This window comes from Taurulus bubalis (assembly GCF_910589615.1).
Source record: "Taurulus bubalis genome assembly, chromosome: 15".
Lineage (NCBI taxonomy): Eukaryota > Metazoa > Chordata > Actinopteri > Perciformes > Cottidae > Taurulus > Taurulus bubalis.
The window spans coordinates 14,475,184-14,500,208 of NC_136603.1; the positions used below are offsets into that span (position 1 = coordinate 14,475,184).

A 25,025-nucleotide genomic window follows, 5' to 3' on the forward strand; every position below is an offset into this window, starting at 1 on the left:
GAAAACATATCTGTTCTATTAATACGGGAATAAAGGCAAAACCAAGATAGCTAGAGGGAAAAATTTGAACTTCTACTGCTCTTCCCTGTCTTCCTCGGGACAATGGTGTGAAATGTTCCATTTGCTGATTAAAGCCTTTCTTCTCTCATGGGAACACGGCCATGTTGCCAAAGTGTTTGTATGTTTGCATTTTAAGTCTTAGAACTGTTTCATTTTTGAAGTCACTCTGTGATAATTACCTAGGTCGATCCTCTGCTTAAGTATTAACTGCTGGCACTTTCTTTGAAGCTCAAAACAAACATGATTATATGTTTGATGCTTGATTTAATGCTACGTGTCTTCTCTTGCAATCAGCGTTCATGGGGGAATTTTAACAAATGTAGCCTCCAGCACGCTGAGTTTCTCTCCAAGAAATCAACAACGTGAATATTTTCTGGTGGATCGCTTGTATTTTGCTGAAAGATATATAAACAGAACGGAGAGTTGCCAAGGCATCTTTGGAACAAATTGCACATGATAATGCAGCCTCTTATCAGTTGCAAAAAACATTTTCAAACTTGACACCCTTCTCCGAACACAACAGGAAACACATTCACAGACAACATATTCAAAGTGTATGCTAAATATAAAAGATAGCATCAGTATGTGTTCATAGCTGTGCCTTAAAATAAGCTTGATAACAACCAGCTATCAAGGAAAACATCTGGAATGCGCAAAATCAGTTGAAATGAAGTCATTGCTTTACCCATGCAATGTGTTTGTTGCTCAAGTTTGTAGGCTGAACCAAACTGCCTGTTGAAAATTGCCTTTTGGTGGCTGTCCTGAAGAGTGATGCTAACATAATATACCCCCCTCCACACACACACAGCATGCATCCCAACTGAATCACTTAATCATGTGGACTCAAGGAGAGAAGGGGAAAACCTTGCTGCCAATATGAGCACACAAGCCATGTTGTAATTGGGACAGCACAATGAGCGCTCACTAACATACTGTTTCATAGCCTTCTTGTACGCCGATCAGTTGAACACAAACATCAAAATTCAACACACTTTCAAAACATTTTGGGGTACAATATGTTGTTTCAAAAGGAGAAATATTGATGAAATGTATTCCGATTGGAGGATGCAGGCAGAGCAGATTTTGGGGCTGCACAGCTCTGGTGTTGTTTCACTGGGATAGAAAACAACAAAAGGGAAGAAAATGTTTACTGGCCTGATAATCTGCAAACAGTTATAAATAAATTGATTTGGAAAGCCTTGAAATTAAATACAAAATCTAGGAAATCTAGCAATCAAGCGCAAAAGAGGGGAAGTGATGCTCAGAATTGCACACATTTACGGAAACTGGTCTTATCAGGGAGACACGTGGTATTCCCATTTTGTTTATAAGGTGTTGAACTGGACTAAGCTGAGAGATTTAATGCAATAACTGCTAATCCTTTAATCTTGAACATTTCTCTTTCTTGAAATAAACGTAATTACCCAGTCATGACCGTGACTCCAATAAGCCACAGTTATTGACATGTTGGTCCCGTGTCACTCTTGCATTCATGCATAGTCTGCTGACCATTGTTTTGCATATTTTTCCATTAGTGAAATAATGCGCTTTGTATTCACTCATTATTGACATACACTGTCCCTCGCTATTAAGGGCTTTGGATGCACATTTCCACAAACAATGGAGGAAAAGTAGAATTATAAATCAGCACAAAATAGCTTATTGTTTCAACTTAATGTAAATACAACACATTACCTCAACATTGATGTGATTGTCAGTGATTGATGGCAATCATTGTATTTGACTTGTTAAAGATACATTTCCGGCTTTTGTTGTAAAGTTGAATACAAATTACGGCCGTGTCCTTCAGCACTGAAGATGTCAGGGTAGATCAGCATATTAAGTAGCTCAGAGTTGGTATCCAAAATGACAGAAATAGACTGAGGCTTTGTAACATTGGATTTCAAAGTGTTTTGTGCCATAAGCAACAGCTTAATGAGCCCTCACTCAGCTCTATTTCTCCTTTGTAGAGGTTTGTGTATCTATCTCGACCTTGAAACACCAGGGGCGGCGCTCCCTGGTTTCTGGACATCCAACCTCATTTTGGTTTTGACCTTCCTCTGTCCTCCCTGCAGCTGCTCCTGATGCCAGTGAGCAGACTAAGACAGGATGGACCCCCTGTTGGGAACAGTTGCAGCTCTCTGCCAAAGGATCAACTTACATCCACCAATGCTGCAAAGATAAGATGTGAAATTAAATGCTGGATCTTGATTGTTTGCTTTGGGGAGGCAGGTCACAAATAGAGGGAAAAAAGCATCTCCAGGCTGTTTTTTCCCCCTCAATGCTTGGCCTGTTAGTGTTTCCATCATTCAATGGGATAGTGAAGGCAAACTGCTACGTTTTCAGTGCAGATGCAGAAGAATAGACACACGGCAGTGATTCTGTAAAACGCAACCAGACATCCTGTTCGGTCTCTTCGGTCAGAATGGGATTGTGTGGTGGCCAAATGCAGCTTGGCTCACACAGATGTGGAGACAGATATGGCCTGGAAAGTTGAACCACAAGTCTTGGTGTTGAGGAAATCTCCAAGCTTTGCTTAACAAAGGGAATAGTTTATTATCAGGGAGAGGACGCCTATTGTCAAAACATAGTGAGATGACTTACTTTAAAACACAAATCGCAATCTCTTAAATTACACAATTTCAGTAATCTCAGTCATTTCCATCACTTTAGGGCAAATAAACATACTGTTGTATCCTCAAAACTGCATTCCCAGATTGTAATAGTATCTGTAATCTGTGCCAGATTGCAATGATAGTCATTCCCGGCGTAATTGCCTACTTATTGTGGGTACTTCTTGCAATTCCAGAACTTTAAAAGTTTACTTAGTGGTAAATGTTACTGTTATTGTCTCGGCTCAGATCTCTCTTTTCTTAGTCACGTAAAGCAAGATTACTGTTGATAAAAGAAAATGCACTTTTCAATCGTCGCAATAGAAGACAAGAGTGAAAGATGAGATCTTTACGAATATATAAAAAGATATCATCCATACCACATGAAATCCCCAATATCCCTATCATAGTGGGAAAAGGTGTCTAATAAGAATGTAACTGAATTAATAGCTGTTCAGTGTGTAGCGAGTCATTAAAAACCCACTGTATACCCACAATGCACAAGGATTACAGTTTGGGGAAGAAAGGGAAACTGAAAACTATTTCCTGGTCTTATACTTCCCTCTTGTGGCCATTTCAGATACTTGTTTCATAGTGTTTTTTGACTGGAGGAGAATCTGTCCTGCCCACCATAACTAAGTAACCATTTGATTGAACTTTATGCCGATTCCTAAATTAACTCCGAAGTGAAAGGTCACAATAGATTGTTACCATGCACCAGAAAACACAGCTCCTGAAAGGAATTTATTATGCACCCTGCGGACATTTACATTCTTTTCCTACATTGGTGATTATATTCTTTACTTTTTTTTAAGCTGTGGACACTTTTAAATATATCTATGCTATAGGTAATTACATGACGATGGGGGGAAATGACAAGTGCTGGCAACTAACCATGAAGGAAGAGAGGCTCTTACTGTATTCCAAAGAATATTAGACAAAACATAACTTAAACATGGATGCATGTCCTGACCCACACTACTGTACTTTATAATCACTTATTCCATTCATGTTACATTTAGATTGTCTCATACCATAGAAATTATTCAAATTCATTTCATGCAGCTATTCTCCTTCATTTATATACATTAGATACACACATTCTTAAATTCTCATTCTGCTGCATTTCCACAGGTAGTTTATAATTGGAGCTAGTAACAAAACTAAATGTTAAAGTAGCTAAAGTACATAATAATAATAATAATAATAATAATAATAATAATAATAATACACATCTAAATTTGACAACATGAACAGAATTTATATCGTTACATTCAGCTTAAAAACATTCATGCTTTCAAATTCAAATACTATTCAAGTCTAATTATGACATTCAGGTCTAAATACAAGTTTTTGATCGTTGTATTTCAAATAATTTGTGTTAACTAAAAAAATATAATTTACATCATGTTAACACACAACAATATGAATATATAAACAGTTAAAGCCCCTTCAAAATAACAGCACCATCAATACTATCTTAAATGGTGGTTGATGTAAAGTCCCATCAGTCTATTAATGAGAACCATGAACTAATACTGCATATACGGACACACAGTAGCATTTCAGCGACTAATGATGTGGCAGGAGAATGGCTCCTGCCACATATTTGGAGCGTTGTTCAACATAGTCACAGGGTGCATCACACCAATGTCTCTGGCAGAGCGTCTGCATTTTCTTTTGACAGTATATTCCATATATGCCACCTCTCCGTCTGCCAGTTTGGTGTACCAGGGCCCTTTTCTTGTCCAGAGGCATCTGCAGTATCTACAGTCTGGGGGCCAGGGCTTGCCTGGCACTGCTGTGGGGTTTGGGTGTCAGGCTGATACGTAAAGAGGGAGGGCGTGGAGTAAGAGATATGGGTCTCCCTCAGCTGTCCGGAGTAGTGAGAGGGAGACACACCGTCTGTCTCAGTCTTAAGCGATGGACATGCTGGCTGTCCTGTTCTTTCTGCTAAGGTGTCAGAGCTGACGGCTGCTGATTGGCTGCTCAATCCCTGATGTAATGATGGTTGAAGTTGTCTTTGTCCTCTATGGTCATGAGGGCCACTGCAGCGGCGAGTCACGGGGGGGTGTGGCCTGATTTCCAGCACGCCCAATGAGGTTTGTGACTGTCTGACGGGCAGCTTGTTGTTACCTTGGTGACTGCTCAGCCCTTCTGAAGATCCATACGACTCACATTCCGACACGTCTCCGAGGGAGCCTGGGAGAAACCATTCATTAGCATCCAGCATTCATCACATATCTCTGGACCATCTGCAGCAACATGTACAACATATGTTGTTACCAGTAATATGATGGCTGGTAAGCTCCTTGTTGAATAGTCCATGCCAGGTGTCCCAGAAATTATCAGTTGAGGCCTCTAAAAGGGAACAAAACAATTGTGACATTGACTAAACATACGGCTTTATCATTCCATTCTTCTTTTTGCCAAATGTAAATAATACATACAGTGTACTCTTTTTGTCTTTGTTAAAATATTTATTATTGAAGAAAAGGAGAAAAACACATTTATCAGGTGAGTCCAAACTTTGGACCTCCGTTTGCTCTGCTGTTTTTATTTTATTTGACACATCCATCACATTAACATGACTTATATATACACTTCTACTACTATGTATATACACACACACACACACACACACACACACACACACACACACACACACACACACACACACACACACACACACACACACGGAGCCAATAAGTATTTCCAAAATGTCAACCTATTCTTTTAAATTATTCTTTATAATACTAAAGTATATTTTGCAATAAATGTAGTTCACCTTTATCCGTAGAAAGTGTAAGAGAGGTGCAGTCAGATCCGTCCTCAGAATGGCCGCTGATTTTGTACTGCCCAGAAAGTCTGGGGCTCCTGTCTGAGAGGGGGCCGCTATCCTCCGGGTATGTACACAGCAGTCGATCCGACAGGACAGGAGAGTTGTTATCATAGGGAGACACCTCTCCACTAGATGCTTTGATGGACTCATTGGATACGCATCTCTCAGTCAGAGAGAAGGAATCCCCTGCTCTAGGAAGGCCTGGCTCACTGCAGAAACAGACAACATGCAATAAAGATTATAGATCATCATCACCAGGAGGGGGAATAATGTATTGCTCATCTTGATGATTTGGAGGCTTGGACTGAAGGAATCACACATATTGAGACAACAGTGAAAACTCACGAGTACTGAGAGGCCTTTTTCCGCAGTAAGTAATCCACAACGTCAGGATCAGTATCTTGCACACTCACCAGCACCTCATTCTGAAGGTCAGCAGGAACCTAGGAGAGTCAAAATCCAGTTTCACTGAAGCTCATAACAAAGGGATAACAATCGTAAAACTGTATTATTTATCACATTAATTTCACTGTGCTTAATAATTAACCACACTTTCATTGAACCCAAAATAGATGATCAACTTCTCAATATTTACCGTGGAGAAGTGTATACGATGCATCTGTACTACAGACAAATGACAGCATTACTGTATCACCAGAGCATATTAGATTTGCTAAAGCTGCAGACACATCATGTTTGTATGTTAAAGGTGAAAAAGATCAACAGCAGTTTAGAAAGGCTGAACTAATGACACAGAGCAAATGTGTGATGAGCTTTTTTGCCCTCTAGCTTCCTTAAAAGATCATTGTCAGACTCTCGAATTAAGTGCATCTGCACTTAAGTTTCTGGTGAGGAGCAGAAAACATGATGCAGATGAGGATCTTGCCCTCGCTCCCAATCATTGTCTATAAACAAAACAGAGACTGGAAGGCCAGTTATTGACCTATCCAGAGAGGCTTCTCATTTCCCATGCACTGAAAAGAGTATTCCCTGAACTTCATTTCATAGGGTTCACTGTTTTACTGTGACACTGCCTTGTTTTATAGGTGACTATAAGAGCGTAGCCCTTCTCGGAACCTATAAAGCTAATGTTTACATTTCATTTGGTGGCTCCACTCTGTTAAGCTCAAGAATCACTCCCAGGCCTGACTAATCCGTGACATTGTTTGATTAAGCCCAGGGCTGTCTTCAACTGTTCAGATGCCTTTTGGTTTGCAGTAAGGAAGGCTTACCATAAAAAGCGTATCATATGTATTGATCATCTTTTGGAGCACGCTGATGATGGCTGTGCTCTCCTCTGCACGGGCAAAACTCTGGACTGCAAACTCTTTGTCTGAGTTTTTTTGCTTGTGCAAGAGGTTGGGTCCAAAGATGGTCGCTAGATTGAGTGATGTCATCTTGTTTCCTTTGATCTAAACAGACAGAATATATTTGTTACATTTTTAACCAGGATATTTAGGTTAAATCAAACTAATCTAATGCAGCAGCCGTGCTCATAAACCTCTCACATCACAGCCAAGTTGTTTCAATGTGATTATTTTATAAAGGTGACCCCTGCAATTTCAAGAAATGTTTTTTTGGAAGAAATAATTTATATGAAAGTTAACAACGGAGCTAAATTACCCTTGATTTTCTTTTAATCTGCCCATGTCCTTACACACAGGAATGACAACTTGTACACACAGTACTGCAATTATGGTTTCCAAAGTCTTTTGTTGTCGACGGACCCTCCTTGTCATTCTTGAAATGTTGGGAATGTGCACATAAAACAGCCCTGCCACCATCAATAAGCCCGGCTCTGCCTTCTTTTGTTCAAAGAGACCAAGCGGACCTCTTGTTCACTGTTACAGTACCGTGGGAAACAATTCATCTCCACTGTGATGATTAGTATTTAAAAAATAAAATGAATATGAAAAAATGATTTGTACCTAACTTTTTAAATTAAATTGCTTCCCTCTATGCTGCAAACTACTTCCAATACAATTGTTTAAAACCCCCAAACTGGAGAGATGTTATGAATAAGCAGTATGAATGTATGTAGAAGCACAGCATCAGTGGTGTGTTGTTAGTGTCATTTGTGCATCCCACAATGGATCATCATGCAAAATGTGCAGCGCTTTGGCACATAATTTTCTCCAAACTAGAGGTTGCAGGTATCCGTTTTACTGAATTCAGATGGCGGCTGGGATTCATCTCAATCACATACACTTGTAAATAATTAACTTGTGAATCAACAAGTGTCCAAATGTGTGACATATTGCCATAGTTTGTCCTTGGCCGTCTAAGCTCGATGCCATGCCAAAATATTGACACCACGACCATAACACAGGGCATGTACAGTTTCTTTACCTCTTGTCCGTCATTGTCCAAGCGGTCTTCAGCATGTGCGGCCACGGTGGACAACAAGCAGAGGAGGCGCTGCAGCGTGTCGCTGTTACAGGGAGGAAGCAGACATATCAGGAGCTGGATGGCGCTCTCTTGGTCTGAATTATCCAGCACTGCAGGAAATAAAAAAGGCCACCACATTGATGTAAATAAAAATAAATGCAACACAACTGTAACTAACATGTACCACATGGTGACTTTTTGGTGTGTGTGTGTGTGTATGTGTGTTTTCCTCACACATTGTGTTGATGAAGGCTGTGTAGAGTTCTCTTGTTAGCAGTGGGTCAGGCATGTCTCTGAGGAACTCTTTCAGCAATGCAGCGACATCATGGACATTGTGCTCCTCACCCAAATGCACCTCCCATCCCTGGTCAAAGTCCTTGCGGAGCTGGATGAAGCATTGTAACAATTGTTACAGCAAAATATTGCTCAGAGTTGACACAATTAATGTCAGTCGAGATGTGCGTTACAGTTAACCAGCGGAAACTGTACCTGTCGTACTCTCTTCTTGGAACTTCCAACACGGAAAATTCCAACCGTCTTCAGGCCTAAAAGTAAAGATGACGATAATCAATTCGTGCCAATATTGTGGATAATACATTTAGCCTCAAAGACATTCAAACTGTATGATTCACAAGGTTATGAACACACCAATACTACATCATAACATTCTCAATATTTATAGGTACTTTTTATATCAAATACTAAACATTAGAGTGTTACGGTTCAACTTTGATTAAGTGTACCATTTTTTTCCAGGTGCTGGCAGCAGAGATCCACTACCCTGGGCACCTGCCTGTAAATAGGGTTAAGGCTGAGTTTTTTGTCATGGCGCTTCTTCCTGTCGCCAGCTGCCTCCACTGGGAGAGAGAGCTGAAGGGCCTCCAAGAGCCGAGACTGGTTATCGTCAAGATCGGTGATGCAATCCACCGATACTCCGCCCTGTCAAGCAGATGGGCGACAACCATACAGTCACATTTGTGATAACATGTGGTGCAGTCATTTAATGGCAACTCACTGAATGAATATCCCCCCCAAAAAAAGTCACAAATTCCCTGAGAAATCTAATGTGAAAGTTTAATCCGACAGATTCCTTTTGCTATACAACAGCCTGTGGGCTTTATCGACAGGAGAAGCCTACCCTCCTGCGTGTCCGCGGGGCTGCGTCTGGTGTGCTGAGCAGAGGTGATTCATTGGGGGTCTCAGAAGTGGAGCTGAGGGACGAGTTGCTGCTGGAGAGCTCCTTGTTGCCCCTCTTGAAGCTGGAGTTGAAGTGGAGGAAGGACAGCATAAATTCACTGTGCTCCTCCCGCGGGGGATCGTGCCGCTGCTTGTGTGTGCGGTCGTTGGATATGACCTGCGACAGTGGTATGCCAAACGCCTGGGGCATAGTCTCTGTGTGAGGAGAAAGGGCAAGATAGGGAGATTTAAATCTTGTTGGCTCCAAGTCAACCGGGAGATGTTGAATTAGATTAAAGATGTGTCAGTCATGTCAGTACATTATATATGTTAACCTTTGGGACTTTGATTTTCTGTACAGAGCACCACTAACTTGTCTTTGCGTTCATTCTTTATATTCAAAGCTGACCTTTTAAATACATGCTGCCATTTGAATGTCAGTATATAAAAAGGGAAAAATCCAATTTAAATATTTGAGTAACAATTACAAAATGCTACTCAAAATGAATATGAAAAGAAGAAAAAAAGAACAGTAGTCTGCAGTGTACACAGTATTCAGAGTCAGAGAGCGCATACTTTCTGAAGTGCTTTTGTAAACAAAAGGGGAAAAGAGGAAAGAGGGGGCTGGCCGTGCTGGAGGATAAGCTGTAATGAATGAACCACCACCACTTAAGATTGTTTTTGTTATTTCCCTCGGCTGACAGAGAACATCCTTTTGCTGCCAGATTGTTGCAGCGGGCGGGGCAGTCAAACGGTGGTTGAAGATCACAGCTCCCTCTGAGACTCCTTTACCGTACTGTAGATTCTGATCACTCAGCGGCTGAGAATGTCTGCTTCAGTGAGTCTATACCGCTTCAGCCAAAAGGATAAAAGAGTATGTTTTCGTGTGTCTGGCTCGGCTAACTAGATTAGAAACTGGAAGGGGAATAAACTGACAGGACTCAGTGGCTCTCCCACAGACCTAAAAAGAACTGTTTATCTTCCCTGGTTTGGAAAGACTAACAATAATATAACTGAGTGTGTTAGACATTCTTATCTCAATACAATTCCCAATGGAGAGCACAAACAGTGGAGTCTTTCCAGTATATCCCACAATACCTTTGTCTTTACTCTTCTCTTTTGATAATGAATCCAACTTCCGCCTGAGTAACTTCTTGTGCTTGTGGCCATCTGAAGAGAAGCAGAGGTGTCACAGGTAAAAAAAACAGAACCCAGGTAATTATGCCCCTGCTCTGGCTCGCTCCACTTGACATTCTTAGACTCATTTCCTAAATGGTGGAGAAGTGGCGTTTGAAACTTAATTCATAACCCATTTACAGGTGTGCAACAGCTTTTGCACAGACAATAATATCATATATTTCAAAACGTTCTTTTCTTTTTGACAATGTAATTTGCGTTAGATGTGAACAAAATAAATAATGTAACAAAAGACCATATGACCAGAACAAGAGTCTATCTACTAAATACACAATCTAGTTTACAAAATCTAGTTTACAAAAAAGAGTAGTCTGAGATTGCAACGGTCATTACAATATGTTTAAGGTAGACAATCTCACACCGTGAAATCTAATAAGGTGTACGAATGAATCGCAATCAATAGGGAGCAAGACACACTTACACAAAAAAAGAAAATCATTCTTTTCATGTAAAATAAACATTTCTAGTCTGCATGTGTGTGTGTTAGAAGACCATTTGCTTGGGACAGAGGAGCAACTTAATGACTAAGGGAGGGGCTAATAGTGTGAGTGGGTGTCTCAATACATTTAGGGATGGTGATGTGGCAGCCGGGGTCGCGATTCCGAAGCAATCGCCTGAAGGCCACGTCTTGGAGACGAACCCTCTCCAACTCCGAGAGGCTTTGCAAAGGGACGGGCTTCAGGCCAACGTTACGTCCTGACACGCTGTTCCAGGTAAAGTCACCCTGTACACACACACACATTAGGTACATCTATCATTGCTGTCGCCTTCAACATTCATGACAAATCCCATCCTCTACAAACCCTCCCTTTGTATGAACTGACAAATACCTTCGCTTTACTTGCCAGCTGAAGGTTATGGCAGCTAACACTTTAAAGATGTCAGATATGTTTAAATGATATTAACTCCTTGATTTTAGCATGAAAAACATTTTCATAAAAAACACACTATATTAGTAAACATTGCCGCAATTAAGGCCTTCTGAATATGTAGTACTGTGGTAATGACGGGGCAAATACTTGATCTTAAATCCTCAACCTTTGAGTATCTCCATGCAGCAGATTACAGTTCTTTGATCCAGTACGGTCAAGCCAATCATACGAGCCATGCTCCAAAGAGGCTTAGTAACTCGTTATCAGGATAAGGCTTACACTGAAGTGGCTCACTCACATTAAATGAGAATTAGGGCTGTGCTACAATAGCATACTATGTTCTAGTACATACAGCAGGACAAAGTACATCACAGAGAACGTGATATTGCAAACAGGCTTTCTTTGGCTGGCTTTTTGTACAAAGACGGCGGTCACTGGCCTGTACTCTGTCTGCAGTTGGGAACCAAAGGGCAAATAATCAGCAATAGATCAGCAACGGGTGTCTTCGATCAGGACAGAGACATGAGACAGACACAATACAGCTAGATAATCATTGATTGTATAAATGATATGCATCCTGATATAACTCTTTTCCTCAAGATATTTCTATTTTCCTGGACATTGAATGTACAGTAATGCTACTTTTCATTTTGATTACTCATTTGGCATACACAATTAAGTACTGTATTTCTTTAATACTTAATTCACAGTCACACACTGTAACAAAATAAAGCAGGAAATCCTCACAATTTAGAAGCTGGTACTAAGAAACATTTTGACTTTTACAATTAAACAAGAATGACAATATCCTCTAAGCTGGAGACCTGGGACCTGTCCCACAAAGTGAGATTAATGGGTCACTCAGCGATCTTTGACTTTAACTGGTGTTTTCCTGTATGATGAGTCTGGCTCACGGGTTAGATCACCATGGTAACCTATGCTGCATGGATAACCCGCTCAGGAGCAGGTTAGCTTTGGAGGATTAGATCAAAAACTGTAAACAGTTTGGTTTGTTCATCATCAGACAAAAAAAGCAAAAAATGAACTCTATAATAACGATGTGTATACTAATCCCTGCACTAATGTATAGCCTTACTGAAAATATTTGGAAATAATTTCAGTTTCTACAGCTTCATAATAAGGCGTTTAATAAACTGAAACAGTGACAGAAATCTACACAAGCCTAGCAGATTGGGCACCGGATGGCGGGGCACACACAGCATGAAACTGTCACAACTGTATTCTGTTATTCCTTTCTGTCAGCTCTTTTTTTGGTTTTGCCTCATCATTTAAGCATGGTAATAGATGATAAGGGTACAAAAGCACAAGTAGGCACCTTCTAAAGCCAAGCATATAAAGAAGTAACTGTGTTCACAGTGTGTCACTTTTTGTGTTGCAATTCTGTGCCATATAGTCATGTTTGCAGTTATCTACCCATTTTGTTCAGACATTCCTCTTGTGTGACTATATGGGAGTGGAAACTTTGCCCCCATCTGATGATGGGTGAGCAAGGTTCCCACAGTTCCTCTGTCAGTGAAGGCAAGTTCTCAAATGAAAGCTATGATGCTTTTTTGGGGGAATTCCAGGAATGAGTTGCCCAGTTATTCTCAGAGACTGCGTCACAAATCACAGGTGGGTCGCAGGCGATTTTATTATTGTTCTGATAATTGTAGCCTACTTTTAAGAATGAATCTAATATGTTTGTTTTACTGCTAAATGAGAGCCTGCAAACACCATTTAAATACAGTTATTTAGTCTCATTTATGATGTACGTGTATGTTTTCAATATCACATGCATGAAACAAAGATGCAATTCGTCAAGTGTATATCTCGTTGAAACCTATTCAATGTGGTGATGTGGAAAGGGCAGTAAAAATGGTCAGAAACATTCGTTTGCACACAAATATGCTCTTCTCATAATGTATAGATAAGGCATATTGTGAACTGGGTCACGACGGTTCATCATTTTTTTTTAAAGTGGGTCTCCAGAATAAAGGTTTGGGAAACACTGGTGTGGCTTACTGCAATTTGATGCAATTCCTCTTTAGCTATACCATAAAGGTGTGAGTTCATCACTTCAGCACAACACTTGAACTAATTTATCCACTATTTATTCTTATTAGAATTGTCAGAAGATAGATAAGTGAAAGTAGCACCTCTACATAATAATGTAGAGGTGAGATAGATATATATATATATATATATATATATATATATATATATATATATATATATATATATATATATATATATATATATATATATACATATATATATATATATATATATATATATATATATATATATATATATATATATACACACACATACATACACACACAAAATAGAATATATATATTATTTTTTTTTACTTGTGGACGGCTTTTTACGCAACCTTTGATAAGTGTTCTATATTTGTCACAGTGGAAGAAAGTCGGACCCAAACAGCAGCTCCAAGCTGTTACAGAATCAGTCATTGTCAAAGCTGGATGAAGTTATTGTTTCTTATCTCACTGAGCTGACAAATACAACGGTCAATGATAAAGCCAGTACTTTATAACCTTAAAATGATTTGTACTCAACATTCAGATATACTGTAACAACAAAGTCCAATAAAGTAAGCATACTTATTGAAATATATCAACTTGCAATTCATTTCAACACTCTGCTGTGTATGTGAATACACACCAAGGCACATTAATTAGGCTGTACAGTAAACTTTAATTCAAGACCTTATTCTAACACAATGCGTTTGTTCCTGCTCACTGGAATACAATGAGAGGAAACATGCAAGGTAGTTCATACACTATGGCAAGATTGAGAACTCAGATTACACTCAACCACACTTGAAGTGGATCCAGTGAGGTGATGAATATTCCTCAGAACTCAGGAAGCCACTTAATGGAGCCACAATGGGAAGACTTTTCCACAAGAAACTCTTGATTTTGACAGGAAATGATGTATAACTATGAATAAAAACTGTACTCGATTGCAGACATTTGACACATGCTCCTCTCTTTTTTTCCCCGACCATAACAGCATTGACAAAACCAAAATTACATGTGGGTGTCCTTGAAAGCTTGGAAACGACCAGCACAAACACAACAATCCATTCAATTACTCACATCCTGCTATTCTTAAAATAAGTAAAATGCATACATTTACTCTAATGTGCAGCGTACCCACGGTATATTTGAGCATTTCCCCCCTTCACGTTCAAGGCAATGTCGACAACAATCTGCAAAGAATTACCACCAGCAAAGCATTAACAAAAGGTCCTTGTACTGAACCAACAATAAATAAAACAACTAATTTAGACCAATGGGATAGGACACACACTGTACATGAGTGGGAGATGGAGGAGATGGAGAGCAGTGTGCAGTAACACTGAAAAGCTCAGTCAGGAGCCTAAATATCCATCAAAATGCACAGATCACTGAAAAAAGAAAGACACCAATTCCTATCGCAGCGCTTTAATGTAAGGGCTTAACCCTTACAGTCTGTAACTATTTCCTCCATTTGTCTTAACTATTTGCGATGCAGGGAAACCTTCAGGAAGCCAACGGAGTCCTCGTGCACACAGTTTCAGCTGCTGAGACAAACGGACGACAGCGTCTACTCACGAGACAGGTGAAGTGTCGCTGGAGAACTGGATCCCCCATTGCAGAGAGTCGAGATGTCACCGCTCCCTCAAGCGTGTCGGCCGCCACTGAACGCCAAATCAACCGACGTCATTTGACTTCGGACTAAAGGCCCCGCGTGAGTCTACATGAGTTAAACGTGGACCAGGTCCAGCGACTTACTGACATCACAGTGACAGGCGCAGTCCCGGAGAATGGCATTACCGCTGCGTCATGGGGCTGGGAGGGGTTGGAGGAGCGGGTCACTGTCGGGCCACAAGTTAACACAAGAAACCCGTCTGAAGAGATAAGCAGCAGCAGAATATTCTTGCCTGTAAGTAAGCTGAAGTTAAACATGGTTCATGCAGCATAGTAATATATATGGGACCTAAACGAGTATTTATGTAGCGACTCATTAGTGTGTGGCATTTTAAATCATCGCTTAACGAAGTCTGATAAAAAACTAATTCGACTTTCAATCGCTCTGAACATTAAACACCCACGAGCTTCAAACGCGCGAATTAGCATGGCAAACTCTTCTGGACTAATATTACTAGACTCAGGGCTCTCAAGTTTTTAAGACAGGTAAGAGTGACATATCCCCCCCGGCCGCGCTTCCGTATGCCCACAGACCAGCCCTCCTCCCCCCAGATACAACAGATCCGTTTTTCTGATTGGCTATTCGTGTAGCCCATTTCTTTTTGTTTTGTTTGGCTGATGAGTCCAGGGGATTCGGGGGAGACGTGCTTGATTCCTCCATGGTGAGGGCAGCGCGACCAGGTCATGTTTGTGCGCTGCGGCACATTAAATAGCCTAGAGGTTTTTTTCAGCGTGAGAAATACGAAAACAAACCAAAAAAGTGGCGGGAGGGCGTGACTTAAGACCGAAATGCGTGACACTTGAGAGCCCTGTAGACTGTACTATAACTGTCCTACGTTATTGTAACACAGTTGTGGAAGTGATTCATAATAAAGCAAGAAACCAGTAGTGAACATGTTAAAGATGTTGAATGTTGTGCTGTAAAGCTTTAAAGCTGCCTAACGTAGTGTCCACACATGTGTTTTAGCTCACTGACTGGATGTTTCTCATCACGATGTGACGCGTATCTCAAAACCTGGTGACATTAACAGAACACCATAACTGCCTGCATTAACCACTAACGTGTACCAATAGAGAGGGAAGTGAGAACACTCATTCCTGGAATGACTACTGCTGGTGGTCTCAAACCTCTTGACCAAATACATTTGACTAAATAACTAATTGACAGCAAGGGTAGTAATACGGAAGCACAGTTAGCAAGAGTTAAAACTGCTGAGAAAATAAGAGCTATGCTGGTTGGCTAAATCCACCAAGTGGGTATTGGTGATAGTTTAGCTTATTGCAGATATCTTTATCTGCATATAAGTAAGAAGGGATGTCGGTAAAGAACTGTCAAAGATATGCGCTCTCTAGTTAATCCACCAGAGAGCACTGAGAAGGTTATTTATTCAACCGTAAAAGGCCCTGCTCAGTACACATCTTGTTCATGTTAAAGAAGGAATATTGGATGCTGTATGGTTATCAGTTTTTTTAGTTTTTTTTACTTAAAAATACAAACATTTCCCGGCTCTACATAAATGATAGGCCCTGCATAGTATGTGTTTTGAGTGATTCAGTTTGATGAGACCTCTCTCATCAAGTTGAAGATCACAGCAAAGATTATGACTTGTCAGAACATTTACCAAAAAATCTGTCATGGAAGACATTTTGACACGTCTCATTTGGATGTCACAGGTGTAAAAATGAAATCAATGATGGCTGAATTTCATTTTAGTGCCTCAGCTGGTGCAACAAGACGGTGAGGGAGATGCAATTAGGCACAGTCTACCACCTGACCCATCCTGAGAGGAGGTCTAATCAGGCAGCATAAGTGAAAACACCTGTGCAAGTGGACCATAAATTATAGTCAGACAGCAATGGCAGCAGATTAATTGATGTCTACGGGAGACCAGAACTATAATATAAGTCATCCCTCCACAAGGGGATTGAGTTTCCTCCCTCTAGTTGATGTTTTAGAACACATGTAGCCTGCAAAAAATGACTGTAGTATTGATTTCTTTTAAAATGATGTGTGAGACTGAGGACAAGTGTACGAGTCGGATTTGACATTTCCCTTCTATTGGGCTCTGGGGAAGCTTTCAGTGGTTTTTACCGCCTGGAGTGCTGGAATGAGGTTGTTAATAGTATGCATGGTGATGATAAACAGGAAGCAGCATGTCCAACAGAAACAAACCATTTTGAAAGCAATGTCGGGTGGGGAAATCCTCGTTCAATTTAAGAGCTCTTTAGGATTCCAAAAATGGAAAAGCTCAATAATGACATTATTAACTGCTACAAAGAATGCCACCTATAACCTAATATTAGTATACTAATAGCTTAATGTGTTAGAGATTTAGATACAGATAGCTTATGACTTCTGTGTCGTGCTTTGAGAGAAGTCCAGTCCACATATTGTAAATGCCAAATTCACATGGTTTTGATTCAGGATACAAATAAAACTCAACAGATATTCTTAATCATGCATGTAGTTGTTTGAATACATATCTAGAGCACATGAGAACCCTCTTGCACAGCAGCCGGGTCAGGTGCTCCCTGGGTGCTTATGTTATCTTAGCATATATTGCGAGCAGACCAGCAGCTGCATATAGCCTGCAGATGGGATTAGATACACATGCTGTTGACTAAAAATAGCTTCTCAATTAGGAGACAAAACATAAATCAAATTCTACATGTCCACATTTTTGAAAATCACATTTTCCTTTGAAGGATTTCCCTTGAAGCATGGATGAGCTCACTAGCATGGACTTTAGTGTCTCATGGTGGTCTGAATGGTTAATAAGTTATGTTTTGACAAAAGGGATTCATCTTAAAAGCAATATTTTTACAATATCCCACAAGGTCCCATATCCAGTCCAATAACAGCCCCAAATGAAATGCAAAAACAGCATAAATGACTGTAACCAATGCTAGGCACTTGCGTGACTCAAAGAAGGGCTCCACCAGTCATATTAAACAGTAATTGACTTGCAGCAGGGCAGTCAGGCCTTCTGTCATGATAATGAAAAGCGTCCAAAACAATTCAAGATCAGTTCTAAAGTGCATGATGATCTAATCTCATACAAATGCTTCTGTCTCCTCTCCCACAATACAGCATGTCCATTTAATGTAAAACAATGTTGACATATTGATCATAGTTGATGGCCAATTGCATTGTTGAAAGATATACGCAGAGGGGAATTATAGGGAAGAGTAAAGACAGACATGTTGTCTAATAACTAAAACTAAGACTTTTCATACCCCTTTCTTCTATCATCTTAAATGGCACATTGAATACCCAAACTAAGTGTTTAATGCACTGTACGCCAACACTTGTGGAGACACTCGATCCTCATTTGAACTGAATTATATTATCAGTGCAGGTACCTTGCTACTGAGGCTGGGAATACTCTTTGACAAGGAGCTGATCATAATTGCCTGTTACCATCTCATTCAATTGAATTGACGTGAAGCATTTATTTACCATCTATGTTTACATCTAACTTGCTGTTTATTTCCCCTCTTATCAGACACAAGGTGGATGCTATGAGGCTCCTGTGTAAAGCCAGCAGGTTTGATTCCATGCCATGCAAACGAACAGTCTCCTGTGAGTAGAAATATGTGCCTGAGGAACTGTAGCCAAGGATCAGGTCATGCTGCTCTACTGTGAGAAATAAGAGTTGAAGCTTTCTTCATGTAAACCAGATGTCTCTGCTTTCCATCTAAGCTCAGACTACCGTGACCCCAAGTGAGTACACTTCTAATAGAGTGATGTTCAACCTATGGAAAATACAAGGTCCCTTGTACCATAGATCAAAAATACCAATCTGACACTGCTTCTAAACAGGGAATAGGATGTGTTTTTATGCCAAGATCGTACTATAATAAGTTATAATGGTGATCATTTGAATAGTATGCATCCCAGACATATAAAAGAGCATACCCCTTGATTAGGGGACCAAACCCATTCCTATAACGCATTTCCATTGATCATAGACTCATCTTTAGCGCGCCGTGGCACCAGGTATGTCTTGTACATAACCGGTGGTTGCCTATGTGTTTTACTCTTTGCTACGCACAAACAGTATACACTGGATGGAATTCAAGAAACTAATACAGTAACATTTTCTTTTTACAAGAGGCCTGGACAGTCTGAGTTATACAAGACATAACTCATAAAAGGAGAATCGTGCAGAGCTGGGCTGTTATTGGGCAGAGATGCAGCAGACTTTTGTGCAAAGGGTGAAACACTGTCAGACTGACTTCATTAATGCTGTTGTGACGGTATCTTAGATACTATTGTCCCTGAATTAACTGCTTGCTGGATATTTGCACACATAGAAAATGTGACTTTCATTACTGATTTGGAGTGAGGTTTGCTTACAGTGCAAGGCACTTACTCATAGGTTTAAGCTGACAGCTTAGTCATGTGAGTCCCCAGGAAGGATCTCACACATCAAACCTCAGACCTCAGTTCAACTGGCTGGACTTCTTCCAACTGTTGGAGCTCTAGAAATACAGTATAGCTCTACTGTCTACAAATACCTTGTATGATAATAGTGGTAAAACATTACCACTATGTGTTGGGGGTTGTTATCTGCAGTGGAGGTAACATTTACCACTTGGACAATGCTTGGCAAAAACCAGGCTGGAGTGCAGCTCTCTGAGCATAATGGTGCACACAAGCACTCCCCAAACTCATAAATCACATTAAATATCCTCTCTGACACAGAGCTGTCTCCAATATTAATCATCTTCATTCAGATTGACTGTGATTACATTTTTAAGGGCTCTGGCTGTAGGATCTGGGTTCTTGTTGATGACTGTAAGAGCCACTAGATACCTGGTATTCATTACAAGCCTATTATAATGTCAAGTCTGTAATACATTTCCATTATACTAAACACACAGTGTTACCATGAGGACCAACTTAAGCACAGCAGTACCGATCGGCTCGAATTATGAACATGGGAGACTAGGGATAAGTATAAATCTAAAAATATTTATCCTTAACAATAGAAAAGATGCAAATGGAAATTGTAATATATTTTAAATATATGTTAAAACAGTTCCCCTCTCCTTGCTGCTAATTAAATAGTAATGTACATCCTCATGGAGACAAACATCATAGTAATCTTATTATATGTCCGAGCATCTAATTAACAATTAGGGGATATGTTACCTTGGGTAATAAAGAAAGGCTACTATAAAATAAACTTTGCATTGACTGCACTGCTACAGTTGGTTGTGGTCATACATACTGAGGCAACTAATAAATAAATATATCTAGAAAGTTATGTTTTGCATTTTTTTTAACAACACAAGGCCAGTAAAAACGTCACTTTAAATGGAAACAGGAAACTGTTTTGCCATGGTGGAATGACCATGAGTGTGTTCAGGCTCATTAGGAATTATATAATGATCCAGCAGGTTATGCACATATTCACAATGCACAGATTTGATAATTTGGTATAGTTATATCATATTGCTGTTTGCCATGTTTTTACTTGTCAGGCTTGAAGCTTCACTGCACAGGGAATTAATAAATCAGCTACTTCCAGACTTTTTTCCAGAACCCCACCTTTTAAAGTTTGAATTATGATGTGAGAAAATCTGCTTTTTTTGAGTTGCGTCTTGCCAAATGTGACAACTTTTTCCAGTCGCACCTCTTTCAACATCAGCAAGTTGGCACAAGCAAAGGCTTCAGCTGACATCATTTCAGCAAAAGGAATGAGTTGAGTCATTTTTGATGTCAACAGTCCACACGTAAAGCTTATTTGTTCGTCATAGACTGGTAATGGACTTAGTTATGTTGCAATAGTGTGTAAAAAAACAAGCTCCATTTGATATATTTCCCTTTTGAGAAAATTGAATAACAATTGCATGTACTATATATATACAGTAAAAAAGTTTCAACTTGTGTTCAATTTAGATCAAAGGGAATTAACGACACTCCCATAAACTCCTAAATGGCTTCATCATCCTTAGGGAATTCCAGACACTTCCGGAATCTGGTTGCAGGACATGAGCCTGCAACCTGTTTGCTCTTTTATTTTAGGTTTTAGGTTTTGCACTTATTTATGCAATTTGGACATAACATAGTTTTTCAAAAGTGATGGAAGTAAGACATCTGAACACATCCCGAGACAAATTTTAGGACACTTGCGACCCTCTCATGAATTATTTGTTAGACATGTGCATCATCAAAATCATTGAACTCCAATAACGTGCATAACCCTCATCATCACTGCCTGCGACCCGATGTAATATCTCCGCTCCAAACATTCAGAAGAAGGTCGGAAAGTCCAGATATCTTTAGTAACAAGTTGATGAATGCTGTCTGACATTTAAAAAAAAATCGAATCTGACAACAACTGTAAAGCCCCGCACCGTGAAGCGATCTGGCCACTGACCTGAACCGACGTCTCCTCGGCGTCGGTACCGTAATGACTCATCAACGCCGGGTCCAAACTCCTGGTCTGTCTTAGTCTCCGTTTGGAAAGAGTTTTGGGGCTCAGCGAGCACGAGAACACACTGCTTAGCAATCCTTGAGCGGACATGTCTCCTTTCAGCCGGTCAACTTGTTATTGAAGAGCTGTGAACGAGATGCATATCTCCGCTGCGAGTCCAAACGGAGCGGAGGAGCAGCGTCTCTCAGCAGCGGCAAGTCACCAGCGCGTCACCATGCTGGTTATGAAATCCTCGTCGGGAGTGGAGTGCCTGAACACCCTCCCCCCCACCTCCCAAATACTCTGACTCAGTACTTCCTACTTTCGTGGTTTTAATAACGACATACTGAATGCTAATTTTCCCCCAAAAGATCAAAACAAACAGTGAGGCATACACCGAGACCTTTGGGCATAAGCTTAACCTGTTTATGCGTGAGTGTGGCACATTTTTGTCGGTCCTCCTACTGTGAAATAGAGTTGTGATGCACAGCAGTCAATGTAAACAGAAATGTAATTGATGAACACGTTTTCAAATATGCAGTTTATGAAAAATAAACCTGTAAAAAAATGACCTTAAAATAAAATAAACCTTTTGAAAATTCCAATTTAGCTGTCACCTGTATTTAGTTTAATGGGACCCTTATAACGAATAGAGACATTGAACAGACCTTGCCCACTGCAGTCGTCTCTTGACCACACCCCATGTTTCCTCACCGTAAAGCCGTTGAGATACATGGCATGTCATGCCCTGGGAGCAGACCCTTCCTGTGGGAGCCCGTAGGAAGGGACCTGTGGGATAACATGACATGTGAACCGGCACTGTATGGACACGATAAGGATTCATCAGATGCAGGGTCTACCAAACAGACAAGGGAAGTGGTGATAAGGGGGCGGCTTTGCGTTTGATCAACTCATTTGGTGGTGGCGAGGTTTGGAGTGACTCCAAACAGATTCTCATCAGACTTCCCGTTATGTCATTTCTCAGGGGCACGCGTGCAGCTTTGGGAGCTCGCATCCACTCACAAATTAAAGCATGTCAGAAATTAACGTTAATGTGGGCTCTTTGAATAGCTTGCAAAATAGTGTTTGGTTTCAGATCTTGTGCATTCATACTTCAAATGGAAAATAATATATAATTGATGTAATGAGCTTTTGTTAAATCTAGTTCCTATTTCTCAATGCGAATGGTGATTGCCCTCTTGATCAGCTTAAGCACTCTACTGTACGGTGACAGCAGGAATATAATGAGCGATACGATGTGCAGCCTGCTGATGCTGTTAGGACTGCTGTTTTATTGCAACCATATAAGTTTCAGCGTATACATATGGAAGGTGATATATTAGGTCAATATATGATTTTGAGTGGACTAGATGAAAACAATGCAGCCTCTGTTGGAGTATTTAGATTGTTTTCTATGTGAGGCTAAGGTGACCACAGTGTTGGTCTACAAAAACAAAAATAGAAAATCAATGTGTAAGAGACATTATGTGAATGATTACGTATTAAAAATAATTTCTGAATGTTTATTACACTGGCTACTGACCACATCAGGAATGGTATGGATGGGAAGTTGTACTTTATGACTTATTGGTTATTTTTCAAGGGCATTCAAAGGGAAGCTCTGCCTGTGTGTGGTTGGTAGGCTGGGAAGGATTGTTAGAGTCAGTATAGCATAAGATGAGAGACAGCATCCTCCTTTGGTGATAAACCCTCTACTAGACAACGGGCCACTAGATGGTGGTAGCACACACGCTTTGCTTTCTAAGCATCAACTGAGTCATATGGGTCATACTTATGACTCATTTGGAGAATTTACCTGGGTTGTTGCTGTCAACAAGGGGTGTGGGGGGGTGTGTGGGAGGGGGGGGGGGTGCTTTTTAGGTCTCTGGGCAATATCTGTACAATGCAATATAATCCTAAACAAAAGCAACACATTCCACCTTTGTAAGGCGTGTAATATCTTAACTTAATTTACTGCGACACATGTAATTATTCAACGCACGTTTTAGGCCTTTTGGTGTTTCATGGACAAAAATCCAAAGCACAAGTCCAATATAAAGAAATCTAATAAATTAAACAATGCTGCAAATATAGAAATATATCTGCCCTTGTCTGACTAAATGAACAGTATGTTGTTTTTTACTATAGACATGCAATTGTATTAGATTTTACTGTAGTAACCCTGTAAGTTAAAAATTAATGTTCAAATATGCCATCAAACAAATATCTTTCTTTGTTTTGGACCGCCAGTAGCCATTTAAAACCTCTTGAGGTCAAACTCATGTGTTGCAACTATACTACAACATGTAGACAAGTTCTGCTTAAAGTGCTTTTATAATGACATCTCTGCACAATAAACTGAAACTATACAAACAAATGTAATATGAAGGAGCATTGCTTTGTTAGACTAACTTAGTTTAGCCTGGGTCAAATGCATGCAGTGCCTCCTTTCTTTCACTTGTCTGTGCTGGTGTACTATCACACACAGATTTAGTGGAGCCCAGGGCATCACAGTGTTATGAACCTTTCATGATACACATTAAAGAGCGAATCAGTCCTGGTGGGCTACCAAAAGAGAGTGAATCGGCACCTTTGGAAATGTTACATTTTCCATTCTGTGTATGACACCTATTTCTCTTTCATTAGGTTGCAGATATTGAGAAACAGCTCTAATAAGAAAAGAAAAAAAGCTGGGTTCTGACTTAAATCGAAGCTCTATAGGGGACTTTTTAATAATGTATGTTATGTAGGAGGGAGATTAGTTGCATTATTGTGCTGTATGTCTTATTTTCTTTATTTAAGCTCTCACCAAAATGGTAGGCTTCACTTTAACACAGCAGAGATACAACAGGTTTACTCAGTGAGTCATCACAGACATCCCATCATTTTCGGGGGATTGAACAGTCTGAGAATGATACTGAGAATGGCTCATGTATATGCCTCCCTGGTGTAGATGCATCCGATGCAGACATGAAAAACACTGCATTCGTCATTTGAAATCTGAGATGTGAAGACAAAACACATTTCCAACCCCTTTTGTAGAGTGCAGCTATATCAGATAGGTGACTGCTATTTTTAATTTGATTACCATCTTACATTTGATAGCACATCTCTATACTGATGGGGGAAAATGGGAGTAATGGTGAGAGGGAAATGCAATCTGGATGTAAGACAAGCACAAGGTAGCTGATTCTTCAAACATTACTGGCCACAAAGTATTGATTTTTCATTCCTCTCAATATCCCCTTGCCGTTAATAGCATTTACACCAGACTATCAATGTTTCAAGGAGGCCTCCCCTCCCCTTACAGTGCTGCCGGGATCTTCCAACCCACAAAGAGGCACACTTGATGCTTGCCCTCCATTATCTCCAGTTGTGGGTACCTACCTGAGAGAGAAGACATGGAAATTGAAAATTCAGGCAAACATGAAATTGGCTTTAGCAGCAGTTTGGACAGAAACACAGAGCAGCCGAGGTGAGTCTAAAGCTGTGTCACTTCTTTATTTTTCCACAAATTCCAAAATGATTGAAAAAAGAATTATTTAATGATGTGCATTTCCCGATATTTAGGATTGAAACATGTTGGTCCCACATCATCTGTTTTATATTACATGGAAATTGACGTAACACATCTAGTCTCTAACTGCACCAGCATAGAGTGTGGACCTTGAATTCTGCCTTTAGGTTGACAATGGTTCAGCGACATTTTAATATATAAGAAATGCATTTCTAAA

At 40.1% G+C, this 25,025-nt stretch overlaps 1 protein-coding gene across 1 annotated transcript; it reads right to left on the bottom strand.

Moving 5' to 3' along the window:
• Positions 1–4,048: 4,048 nt before the first annotated feature.
• LOC306747985 (rho GTPase-activating protein 6) lies at positions 4,049–21,402 on the bottom strand (the record flags this gene model as incomplete). The annotated part of the gene is made up of 13 exons (XM_079231095.1): positions 4,049–4,874; positions 4,959–5,033; positions 5,461–5,723; positions 5,860–5,957; positions 6,747–6,926; positions 7,864–8,012; positions 8,137–8,287; positions 8,392–8,447; positions 8,646–8,841; positions 9,041–9,294; positions 10,177–10,248; positions 10,840–10,999; positions 21,256–21,402. The coding sequence occupies 13 exons, from the start codon at positions 21,400–21,402 to the stop codon at positions 4,315–4,317; spliced, it is 2,361 nt and encodes a 786-aa protein (XP_079087221.1). The 3' UTR covers positions 4,049–4,314.
• Positions 21,403–25,025: the final 3,623 nt, after the last annotated feature.